This window comes from Vigna unguiculata, chromosome 1 (genome assembly GCF_004118075.2).
Source record: "Vigna unguiculata cultivar IT97K-499-35 chromosome 1, ASM411807v1, whole genome shotgun sequence".
Taxonomy (NCBI): Eukaryota; Viridiplantae; Streptophyta; class Magnoliopsida; order Fabales; family Fabaceae; genus Vigna; species Vigna unguiculata.
The window spans coordinates 38,885,044-38,898,188 of record NC_040279.1 but is presented as its reverse complement, the minus strand read 5'-3'; the positions used below and the strand labels follow the sequence as shown (position 1 = coordinate 38,898,188).

Sequence of the window (13,145 nt, the reverse complement as noted above, 5' to 3'; positions counted from 1 at the left end):
ATGATTATTATATACGTTGTTTATGATTCCATTTGTGCACTTTTTTTGGCACCTTGAGCCTTTACAGGGAAATGAAGCTCCACATAAAGCCACTCACCAATCAATCATCATCTTCAATCCACTTTCCTTCTTTTTCTGATCACCTGGAAATTAAAACAAAGACACTATAATAATGTTCTTCTTCTTTGTTTTTTCTCTTTTTTTTTTTTGTGTTGAAAAAGCTCATCTCTATCTACTTCACTGCATCAAATAATTTTTTTGTAAACCTAGTGCAATAGGCTTCCATCCTGAAAACCCTGTTGGTCCCATCTCTTCACACCTGCATATTTTAGGCTCACATTAAGTGCTTTTGCCAAAAATGCTTAATAATTAGATGGTAGGTAGCAACTTAAAGTTAATAAATTAGTTTATGTATTGTGCACTCCTAACTTCTTCTTTTTTCAAACTATAAAGCTTGTAAAATAAGCTATTTATATAAAAAGATTTATGTTAGTTAAACTAATTTATTAATTAGTTAAATAAGCTCATAACTAGTTCATTGATTCTATTTCTAATATCTTTTAAGTGAAAAAAAAAATACATAGAAACTTTGAAGACTAAACATATATAAAGATCCGCTACTGTTGAAATCTAACAAAAAAATCACGACACAAAAAACTTTAAGTGTTGGTATTTTAAGATTTTTTATGTCTTTTGAAACTTTGATGTCATAGTTGGTGACGTTAAATTGACGTATGATACATGAACAATAAACATCAATTTGTGAGTTGTTTTTTTCACTAATAGTTTTCTTCACTGAACTCATGAAAAATCGTTATACAATACAAGATACACTCAGAAAAAAAAAATTCAGAATTTGCTAAGTACTTTGGATATCTCAAATAAAGTTGTAAAGTATAAGAAAAATTGGTGAAATAATGCCATGAAAATAAAAAACATACCTTAAACCGATGAATTTTTAGAAATTTTAGAACCACAATCCCCTACGTCACCCCCATCTCCAAACTCTTTCATTTTTGGAGTGTCTTCATCCGAGTTTGAAGTAAAAGTTATGACATTTTAAAGTTTTTCACCACCATAACTATGAATCTGAGACCAATATGTAATTTGTGAACACTATAACTATTTTAAAAAATCCTAAAAGTGGGAAAGAAGATGAGAAAACACCAACATTTGCAAAATACAATTGGAGAGAATGAAAACTTAAGCCCAAACAACCACCACAACGTTAACATGGAGTGAAATGGGTTGAAGATGAAGCTCCATTGTTGGGAGAGCTTTCACATAAACAAGAAAGAAAAAAAAAACAATGAAGACATTTCGTCCAAACGATCTCACGTTTCTTTTATGTTTTTAAAACGAGTTTGACATTGGCGGGATTGTGACCGACGTCATAAAGCATTTTAACTTTAGTTATAGAGTGGGTCAACGTCAATTGACATTTGTTACAAAGGAGACCGATGTTAAATTTGATTTTGCAATGGGGACCGATGTTATTTTTGTAATTTTAATTACAAAAATGTCATCAATAATTTTTATGTTGATTTTTTTGAATTCTGACGATGATCGTGTGATGTTATAAGAGTTTTTTGTTTTAGTGCAGATAAAAAGTAAAGTGTGAAAGTTTACTTAACCTTCTTAAATTACAACCATATTTACTTATTTTCAATGTCATGAAATCATCTTAAAAATTTGACCATATGAGTTTGAATTCTATGAAAGAAAAAGAGACAACAAATGAATTCTTTGACTATTCAGCAAACTTTCTTTTACCAACCAATAAAAAAAAAGATTAAATGATGAAGCACTTGAGTTTTCTTAAACCGTTTACAAAGCCTAAAACAAATACAAAAGAAAACAAAAGTAACATCTTCTCCGTAATGTTCTTCCCGAACCACACAGTTTAAACTTCCTTTCCAAAAAAAAAAAAAAATACACATCTTTATCTTTCCTTATAACATCAACTAATATGTTCTGTATAGAAGATTCCATACAACAAATCTCTTTCTCATTTTACCAGCCATTGATCGAGTAGCCGTCTATTAGAAGACTATAATCTTGTATGAGCTCATATCATACTTTTTCAAAAATTAAATTTTATACTAATTCTATTTTACAATATGAGATTTATATTTACTTATAAATTATTTTTGGTTAATATTGGATTTTAAACCCTTCTCATAAAAAATATATATATATTTTTGTTAGAATTGAACGTTTAACACTAGACAAAAATTATAGTTATTAGTCAAATTGTAATTTTTTTTATTAAAATCATAACAATTCAAATATCACGATTCGATTCGATATTAATTTGATCCATTTGACTTCTATCATAAGATAATTGATGTCATCCACAACAAATTGTTAAACGCGAAGTAAACGCTCATACAAGTGAGACCATATGTTAAATTCAAAATTTGTATAACTGTCATGGAACTAATAAGTCTTGGTACGAAGCTTCCAACTTTTTTTTATTGTCTATTCAGTCCTATGTATTGTCTTTCAAATTTTAACGTCTGTTTTGAACTATTTAAACTATTTGAAGTCCTTTAGTACTGTATACTTTATGTCTTGGGTGATAAAAGAAATTAGAATAACTAAAATATAAAAAAAAAGACATAAATTTGATTCTTAAAATACAGTAATCTCTCTTGTTGCAATAAGACAAAATTGTGCTTAGCATTTGTGAAAAAGAAAATGTATTTGCAGTGGTATGTGCCTATGGGGGGTAACCACATAACCCTGCTAACTCTAACTTAGTCTTGCCTCCTCTGATGTGTTAGATTGACTAATGCATGGAATAATTACCTAGTATACGGAAAATGAGTTTGCTCCACAGTAGTTTTCCACTCCCAAAATTAATTGTTAAAAAAATAATCACAATGTAAATAATATTTTTTTATTACGCTTATTGCACTTAGATTATTAATCGGACAATTACGTACGACCGGTTTTTTTTTTCTGAATCCAATGTATGAAGGATATGAGGATTAGCCGCACCAAGTTATAATTATGACGGTAATTATAACTATGGAGTCAATCAACGAAATTGATGAAGGTGATTGAACCTTCTAACGATTGCAATCAAGATATTTTGACTCACTAAATAATATATCACTTTGTGTGGTAGCCACCAATAATCTTCCTCCGACAAAAACTGTTTAACTTTGGTTACTCATAAAATCTAGAAAGCTATTTAAGCTTTTTTAGTTTTATTAATTCTACATATCTTTATAATTTTTAAATTCAGTCCAACATTCAATATATAAAGTTTTATGACGTGCTATGACATTGTGTTTGAAGAAAAAATGCTTAATGTAAAATATAACTAATGGTGTTTTGTTTTTTTATTTTTCTTGTGTGGTGGAAATAAATATTATTATTATTATTTAATGGTATTTCTTTGTGTGACGGAAAACATAGATGACACTAAAATTAAAAACATTATCGTAGTGACTGAAATAAAATGTTATTGTGCCATAATATACTTTTTTTTTGTGAAATACAAAAGTCGAAAAGGTCATTACCAATTTAAATATATTATTAAAAACTGTTTTAATTAAAACATTCAAATAAAATAAGTCTATTATTATTATTATTATTATTAATTTCATTTTTTATTTAAATCACTATAAGTATAAACATGAAGTATACTTAAATTTATAATTATTTAGTTTATTTTACATTACTAATTTAATAACAAAAATAAATTAAAGTTTGTTAAATATCTAATAAAAATATGAATTGATTTTTTATATATCTTTAGTGGATATTGATGATAATTCTCTGTAAAATTATTGTAAAAGTAATATTTTTAAGAAAATAGATTGACACGTGGACTTGGTATAATCTCTGTTGTACACGCAGGTTGTCCCGCACTTAAAAAGCGTATTTTCATGACGTGGCACATCTCTACTCTTCCTAACTATTTAGCATAAACAATGGTCTTTATCTAATCAAAATAAAAAATAAAATCATGTTTAAATATATATTTATTTTTATAAAACCAGTAAATTTTTAATTTCAGTCTCTATGAATTCTTATTTTTAATTCTCAATTATTTATTTTAATTCTTACTATTGGATTACATTTATTAACTGCATATATATTTTATTCTGTATATATTTGTATATTGAGCATTTCAAAAAAATTCTAAAACTGAAAAAAATATTTTACCGTAAAAATGAATTTTAAGTATAAAAGTGGAAATTTTAAATTTTAAAAGAATTAAAAAATGTATATATATATATATATATATATATATATATTATAGAAACCAAACAATATATTTCTTTTTATGTTTATTTTTGTAGAAAATAAAAATAAATAAATTTTAAAGCTATGAGCAAAAATATAAAGATTAAAATTAAAAATGTAATAATTTAATAGCGACTGAATACAAATTTAACTAAAAAAAATCAATATCATAATACTAAGAGAAAAAAAATCTAAACCTGTGTTTTAACTGATATCAAATAAAAATATGGTCATCCCTCTGAAGACCATTAACATTAATTGTCTGAAGATTTCATCGTCTAATGTATGAAGAAATAAATTTTCAAAATAATATGTTAGCATAGTGAAACAAAATAGACATATATAATATGTAGGTAATTAAAGAAATAGTGATTTTGATCCCCTTATATAAGATGTCATTTTTATGTGTGCGTGGCATCATAAATGGAAAAATTAGAGGAATTTATTGAGAGCATGATTTTATGAAGACTTTGCAATAATGTGAGTAATTATAGTATGAAGACCAAGATTAGTGATTTTCGATCTGGCTTTTTAGGAGTTCGAAATTGGTAACATAGTCTTGTGTCGTGTCAGTTGTTTCCAACTCTACTGGTCTTAGTGTTTGTTGGAGCTTTTTCACATTTGAGAATGATGTTTTGATGATGATAGGATAGGATGCCATTCACGACTTACTATCACATCTTGTTGGATCTCATGTCCTAATTTGTATATAGTGGATATAAATGCTCACCATTCTCGGAACCTCTTTCAGACAAATGTCAAATCTCAACCAATGCTCCCCAAAATTTATATTTTCAGATTATATATATCACACATAAAATACTTGCTTCAAAAATAAATTTGTCAAACTATTTTATTTTCAATTTATTTATTTATTTATTTTATAAGAAATATGCCATCTTTTTGTCGTTAAATAATTACAGTTATGTAATAAAACACAGAAAAAAATAAATTAAACATTTTTCAACTAACCTGAAGAGCTGTCACTTTCCCTTGGAAAGAGGGTTATCTGTCAAATTTGGCATCATAATATTGTTTGAATAAATTCAAATAGTAAAATAGTTTTGATCTTCATGCATAAGATTCTATGGTAGGATCGACCTACTAGCTTGCGGATGTGTTGTGGATTAAATGAATAATTAAAAAAAAAAATCTTTTCCTATTTTAATTTGATAATTAATTCATGAAATTCCTCCCCAAATTTCTATTCCAAAAATCTTTGTTTCTAGTTTGTTAGCACCATTCCTGCATAGTTTACTTGAATAATTGAATTCAAAATCTAACTATGATTTGTCAAATAAAAAAAAATTTGTTCCAAAAAGTAATAAAATTTTGTATCTTGAGTCAATATTCTTTAAATTTTCACAAAATATTACTTAAATTTCATATATATATATATATATATATATATATATATAATATTAAAAATTCAAGTGTGAGTTTAAATCTAACATAGAATAAAAATGAGTGAGTTGAGTATTATATAAGGGTGAAGACCCATAAATTTATTATTTAAAAGTTTTTGAGTTAAAAGTTGTGTCAATCCTTTATGTGTGAGTTGAGTTCATATTTCATTGATATTGTATCTCTTTAGTAACTTTCTCTCAAAAGATCCAATATATATATATATATATATATATATATATATATATATATTTATTTATTTATTTATTTGAAAAATTATTTCTACTTAATTTATCCACTTTGTTCATTACCACTATTATTTTATATTAAATTTTAAACGAAGTGGCAAAATTCATACATAAAACTTGTTTAACTAAAGCTGTTAAAGTAGATTTTCCTCCACTAGTTCCAAAAGCTTATAAAAAAAGATAGAACAAAAAATTTGCGCCTTATATTGAATTTGCTTCTTTTTGATTGATCCGTTTAAACTTAATTCGTCAGATTGATCTATCATTCTATTAAATAACAATTATATATTTTAAAAGCAAAAGTAATGTTATTTTTTTAAAACACATACATGTATTGTAATTTACATTTATTTACATAACAAATCATTATATTTAAAATAAAAGATAATTTCGTTAATATGACTTAATTTTATAATGTATTTTTGTTTAATTTTAAAATGAGTAAAACAACTCTTTGGCTCCATATAGAGTCAAGCCAACCCAAAGTTACAGAAAGGTGGGAACGGTTGAATAAAAATTTTGTGAGTGATGACCACTCTACCTTTGACTTATAATATTAAATAAATAAATAAATAAAAACACTATTCAAACAAACTAAAAATTTAAGTTCCGGATGTTGTATGGGTAGCGAGTTTTGTGGGTGGCTTGGAAATCGAAACTCATACACACTTCTACGTCAACGAAAAACAAATTACAACCTTACGAAAGTAAAAGATATTCATAAAAACTTAATGATTAGTCGATTGCTTAAAATTGAATAATCTTTTCATTATTTCAACGATATTTATGAAATATGAAAAATAGGTTAATTTATATATAGTTTTAGAAAACATTTAATATACAAATCTGAAACCAAGTTTCAAATTTCAAAGAAAATGATATGTTAAATAGAGTAATTAACTCCCAATAATATTACTATAAAAGACTTAGGCTCATAACATTCATGCTATTTGTAGAAAGAAAGAGGATTTATTTAAGTTCTATTCCTTGATAATTGAAATAAATGAGTAGTTTATAAACAATTTTATTTCTTAACATATTGATGTACTCTTTCAAAATAAAATCGTGATGAAGTCACAAAATCTCTAAGTGGACATTGAAAAGTCTCACTCAAATTTATATAATTCATTCATCATATAACCTTAAATACATGTAATAAATTTGTGATAAAAAACACTAACTATTTTCCATCATTAAAAAAAAACTAATTTATATACTTTCAAGTACTCTCAGCAACTTTTGAAGAAGTGTCCTTAACCCAAAAAAAAAAAAAAAACAGTGAAAAGCTTAATTGAAAAGTGAGTTTTGGCATGATGAGTTATTGGGTTTTCTTAAAAATATTGCATTCCAAACTTCAAATTCTTAGAAATATAAAAGAACTTGACTTTCCAAAAAAATATAAAATAACCTGGATTTAAAAAAAAATGTAAAAGAACCTTCATATGAAATAATCCTTTAATATAGGCATTTAAAGATACGAATTTAGCATAATGAAGTCTTATTCATAAATAGGGTAATTAGGAATGAGTAGATTTTTACATAACTGTCAATACTAAAAGGTTTTATAATAACAATAATACAGAATAATATCTAAAAGTATTAAAGAAGCCAAAGACTAAAGCATGTAATGGAGATAACGCGGAATGTTGGCACATTCAGAAGGACAACCTTTGACATATGAATGCGAGGGCCATGAAATGAAGGTTTTGTCGTGGGAGCAAAGACAATAAGTGGCAAAAAGAGTGTGTGAACTCATTGCAATACCTTCATCAAAGTCCAAACATTTGTAACCCATCACAAAAAACTCATAACTCCATTTTCAAAGACCCTGTAACAAGACTATGAGCAATTCAACTCTTTCTGTTATTCAACTTTCTCAGGTCAATTCTCTTTGAATCATTTTCTGTATCTTCCTCAAAATTTGGGAAAATATTACAATAATTCTATCTCATACGCGTTTTGAGCCTCTTTAGAAGTTGGAACTAATGTTCTGTGCCTTTATGCTATATGATCTTTCAAAAGGAAGTGGTTCCCAGTAATACACGTAAACTATTTACATTTTTTAATCCTCTCCACCTGCCGTCATCTCAAGTAAAAGAAACAAACACTTTGTCAAATCATAAATTATCACACACACACACACATAATCAATGTCTTTACTTTTCGTTTTTATAATTATTTTTACCATATTAAATCATTCATTATTTTCTTTTATTCCAACATGTAATGGAGGAATGTATATCACTGGACCCATTCTTAAATGTTCTCGTTCTGGAGTTTTAATAATACACTTCTTTAAACATACTTTTTTTAATTTATTCAAAATTACGAGTCTTATTTTGTTTAATGAGTTTTGTTTCTACTTTTTAAAAATAAATAAATGTATATTAAAATAGCTACTAATTAACAACCTTTTGACAGTATCATCATTGACCTATGCCTTACTTAAATATTTCAAAGTATGATGATTTTAGAGTTACGAAGAGTATAACATGTAATACTTTAGAAACTTGAAATTTTTTCTATTTATTTTTTATTTACAAATATTTAATTTAAGATCCTTTTTATACTGACGAATCAACATTATGCAGGCCTTTGAAAAATGAAAAGTCGCACATGTCAACGGAAGACGACCGAGTCAACTACGAGTGAAAGTAAAAGTAAATTTTTTATTTTTTTTAATAAAAGGGCTATATCATACTTTAATTTACTTTGTAAATTTATGTCTTCTACTAAGTTTTTTTAAGATGTAAATATAAATTGTGAGGTGGAAATGATAGAAAAAGGTAGTGGTCAAAATTTGAGTGATGAATAAGCAGGGGATTCTTGATTAGGTTTCATTAATTATGAGAGATGTGTAGAAAATATCAGTGAATATATGTTAATAACGCGGAAAGCCAACCAGCCAAGGCTTGCATGTTACATGTTTGACTGAATGCACTGTGTTTCATTCTCTTCATTCCTTCACTTCATCCTCTTCACACTTATTCATTGACTTCTACTCCATCACTTGTTTACCTATGTCACTAAATAAACTACTCTGTGTCTCAAAACATATTTTTCTCATTTGATTTTCTCTGATAAATCAATTTTCAGAAACTAATAATCATTTAATAATCTTGTTGGTATTATATATATGGACAACTTTTGAAAGAAACAGTAATCTTAGCTTACAAATGAGATATGGTGGCTGTCATGATGTAACGTATAGACAATCGTAGATGTTGGTATTTGAGACGTATTTTATGATTGGGTTTTGCGAATCTTACCTTCAGAACCAAGTAATAAAACCTCCACCAAAGCAAGGCCACTGAAACATCCATCAATAACTAATTATCATGTCTCATTATGCACACACTCTGTATATGGTATCTGCATGTATTATAGTTTATTTTTATTTACTAATTTATTTATAATTATTATTAATTTTACTATTTGTAGTTAATACTGTGGGCGGAGTAAGATTTAAAGCAGTGAAAGAGAAGCATAGGGCATGTCGTTGTCATAACCCCTTAACCCGCCACCATCATCCTAAACCTATCTCTGTCTTCCCACTATCAAACCTCAACCTTTTCACCAAACAATTAAGGTTCCTTCTAAAAGTCTAATAAAATGACTGCTGTTAAATGGATTAAGTTGAAGCTCTCCAAACATACATTAGCAATTAATTAGAAAGAGAATTCTGTCATCCACTATAATCTATAATTATACTAACACAATTGTCTTTCGTAAACGATATTTATTGTCTTAAAAAAGTTATAAAAACGACAAATTTCTACCTTTGAATGTTGGAATTTAATTGGAAATGTTCCTCTATTTTTTTTTTCTATCGTTTTACCCTGTAGTAATTTTGACTGGTTCAACTTTTCATTTAAAATGATCCAAATGGAAAGAATCAAATTGCCTCAATAAAATAGTACTGATTGCTACAGAAATGTAGACTTGGAAAGTAACTAAAAGAGTATGAATACGGAACCTTATATTCGGGAAATATATCAAGTTAGTATTGCTTAACTGAAAGTGAGAAGACAACTAAATTTTTACAATGTGCACAAATTTTTAGGATTACCACAAATTCAAGAATACAATTTTTCACTTTATTTAAATCCCATTTTTCCTACTGTTTATATAGTAAGAAACAAGATAAAGTTTCATTTAATTGATAACCAGCAGCAAGAAATGAAGACATTTTGGACTACCTTGTACAGATATCTATTTCCCTTGATTATAGAGTGAAAAGTTGGGGCACAAAAAAGTGGATAATATACTAAATAAGAGTTTTGGTTGTGTTTGAATTCTGATTAAGTTTTTATTCTTTGCAACAACTTACAAGCACATTACAAGTAAGAAGTGGAGAAAAAAAATTGAACTCAAAACAAGCCATATGCCCAAGATTCTGAATCCATGATCACTCTCGGGTACTGATTGACAGAAGTGTCAAACACTTGCTTTCTGTCACCATCGCAATCATCATTAAGAAGCAGATTCCAACTTCTAATCAAGTCATCATCCCACAAGGCCACACTGCTGTTGTTATTGTCAATCTTAGTATCATTGTAATCATCGGACCAGTCAAAATCTGGGAGCAGCAGGTCTTCAAACAAGTTGGGGGAATTTGAATAACAAGACGATGATGTTGAAGATGATGTTGTGGTTGGTGAAGTTGAAGTAGCACCAGATGGAACTAATATCTCACTGGCTTCTATAATGGGAACTTCATCAGTGCAGAACTCATTCATTATTGAGTCAAAAAGTGGTGTCATGATTTGGTCTTCCTCCTTAGCTTCTTCGGTGATGCTTGATAAATCAAACGAAGTCTCTGCCTTCTCCGCCTCCTTGTTTTGCCCATTTTCAGCCTCAAATTTTGGGTCTTCCTCAACTTGGAGACCTTGTTGCTGATGTTGTTGTTCTTGCAATGGCTGATGGGGTTGTTCATCTGGTTGGGCTTGGGTTTGCTCAGTTGCAATGGAAAGTGACTTGTGGGTAACAGGATCAATTCCCATTTTCTTGAGCTTTTTCTTTATATGAGTGTTCCAGTGATTCTTGATCTCATTATCAGTTCTTCCTGGGAGATGAGACGCAATCTTAGACCACCTGCATAAGGGAGAAAACAAAACATCAGAAATTATTAAAAGAAGGTTTCCATCAAAAAGTTCATGCTAGGAATTTTTACAAAGTATATTTTACTACGTCATGGAAGTTACAAAATCAGAAAATTTGTTCACAACACATACTTGGGTATCATTTCTATACTAATGATTCCCCTTTACAGTCAACAGGAAATAACTACAATCATATAGTTCCTTTCCTTTAAAAAAATACAAAGGAAGAAAGAGAGTTGGTCTACAATTTTTATTCGTTTTCTCCTCCTTGCAGGAGTGTGATACTATGGGACCATGTCTTTTTTTTTTTCAGATGAATAAACAAATTGCCACTTGAGGGCGTGTATGATAGAAATGATAACTTTGATTTAGTTATTGCTTTTGAAATGATTGAGATATGTTTTAATTTTATATAAAACAATGTTTTTAGACGAGCCTGGTCTTGTACCGGTTATTTAATGAATTAAAAAAAAAACGTTGATTGAGGAATAGGCAAGCATGCAGAAACAGGGGAAACAGAGTGGGCAGAGAAAGAACCTATTGCCAAGTTGAGCATGGAGATCAATCACCATTTTCTCTTCATATTCTGATAAAAGGCCTCTCTTCAGGTCTGGCCTTAGGTAATTTGTCCATCTCAGCCTGCAACTTTTACCACACCTTAACAGCCCTGCATGAAGACATAACACAGATTTGTTAACTCCGCATGCAAGTGAAATCAAGCTTTAGTTACTGAAATCATCATGTTCAAGAAACAACAGAAGCCATAATGTTTCTTGATTCCTTGCAATTAAAATGCTGAAAAGACATGCAAAAAAACATGTTCGAAAAGGTGAAAAGAAAGACATGCAGGAAGAGAGGGGACCTGCAAGTTTAGGAACAGCTCTCCAGCAACATTGGCCATTGGTGAGGATGAAGTTGATGAGTTTCTTATCCTCCTCTGCAGTCCATGGACCCTTCTTCAACCCCACTTTGTCACAACAAGGTTGTCTTCCCATTTTGTGTTCCCGACAACTCAAATGCCAAAAAAGTGTACCTGGAATCTGAGATTGATCCCTCAAACCAGAGGTTTCAGATTGGTATTGATATATAGAGAGAGAGAGGAAGAAGACTTAGAGTTCCTAAGAATATGCACATAAGAAGGTGGGATAGAGCACCACCACCTACTTATTTATATATAAAATTCAACGCCCTCTTAACTAAGAACTCCCCTTACCCCACCACCACAATTTCTCATTTCTCTTTTATTAACCTATTTACCTTTTATTTTATTATTAGTGGACACTGACACGTGTTGTGCAGGGATGTGACACGGTCCACACGTGCTACGTCTTCTTCAGAAAACACCACATCATCAAACTTCTTTGCTTTGGTTGGAAGCGTGAGATACTCCACTAACTCAATCCTCTCCAAAAACAGTAATACAACAAATAAACACTTAAAATTCCATAAATAATGGCACCACACACAGCACCAACTCTTTTTCTTCTTTTTTTTTTTGTTGACATTTTCGTTTATACTGCCGTCGTTATCACCAACACAACAACAATCAAATTTACGCCACTCTGTAAAAATTAGGGTTCACACCCTCAATCTGGTAATATAAAAACCCATTAATCTACACAATCAATGTAAATGCAATAATCTCGACAACTTGTTTTCTTTCCTGTGTTACTGTCCGTTCAAAAATGTCAATCCACTTAACACAAATTTTAATATTTTATTCTAGTACATCACATGTTTAAATATGTTATTATCAAATATAAACTATAAAAAAAGTTAATTTATGAGGTTGTTATCATCAATTGTATTTCTTAACTAGAAAAAAAAGAGAGAAAGAAGCTTACGTAAACACCCAGAATTCTTAATTTTTTTTACTTGAATTACTTTTGTTTTATTTGGAATTTCAGAACATTGCTTAATTAAGACCTCAGCTGCTACCACTTGGCAGAAAAAAATATAAATAAATAAAAAGATGGTCACCTGTGTCTAAACAAATATAAATTTCTGAGTTGTTTTTATAATGAGAAAAGAAATGGTATGTGTATAATAATTTATATTTATATATCAGATTATATTTATCTCTTTGTGTATTATCTTTTTACATAACATAATAATAATAATAAAAAATTGA

The 13,145-nt window shown here is 28.8% G+C and overlaps 1 protein-coding gene across 1 annotated transcript; it reads right to left on the bottom strand.

The window, feature by feature from the left end:
- Positions 1-10,177: 10,177 nt before the first annotated feature.
- LOC114174207 (transcription factor MYB20) lies at positions 10,178-12,167 on the bottom strand. The gene is made up of 3 exons (XM_028059000.1): positions 11,877-12,167; positions 11,552-11,681; positions 10,178-11,006 (listed from the first exon to the last, which is right to left on the bottom strand). The coding sequence occupies exons 1-3, from the start codon at positions 12,007-12,009 to the stop codon at positions 10,283-10,285; spliced, it is 987 nt and encodes a 328-aa protein (XP_027914801.1). The 5' UTR covers positions 12,010-12,167; the 3' UTR covers positions 10,178-10,282.
- Between the last annotated feature and the right edge of the window lie 978 nt (positions 12,168-13,145).

Excerpts from the sequence above, each read along its gene's own strand:
- LOC114174207 (XM_028059000.1), bottom strand. The coding sequence starts at position 12,009 with ATGGGAAGACAACCTTGTTGTGACAAAGTGGGGTTGAAGAAGGGTCCA. Across the intron at positions 11,682-11,876 it reads AGCTGTTCCTAAACTTGCAG|GGCTGTTAAGGTGTGGTAAA; the intron begins GTCCCCTCTCTT and ends GTCTTCATGCAG. Across the intron at positions 11,007-11,551 it reads CATGCTCAACTTGGCAATAG|GTGGTCTAAGATTGCGTCTC; the intron begins GTTCTTTCTCTG and ends TCCCTTATGCAG.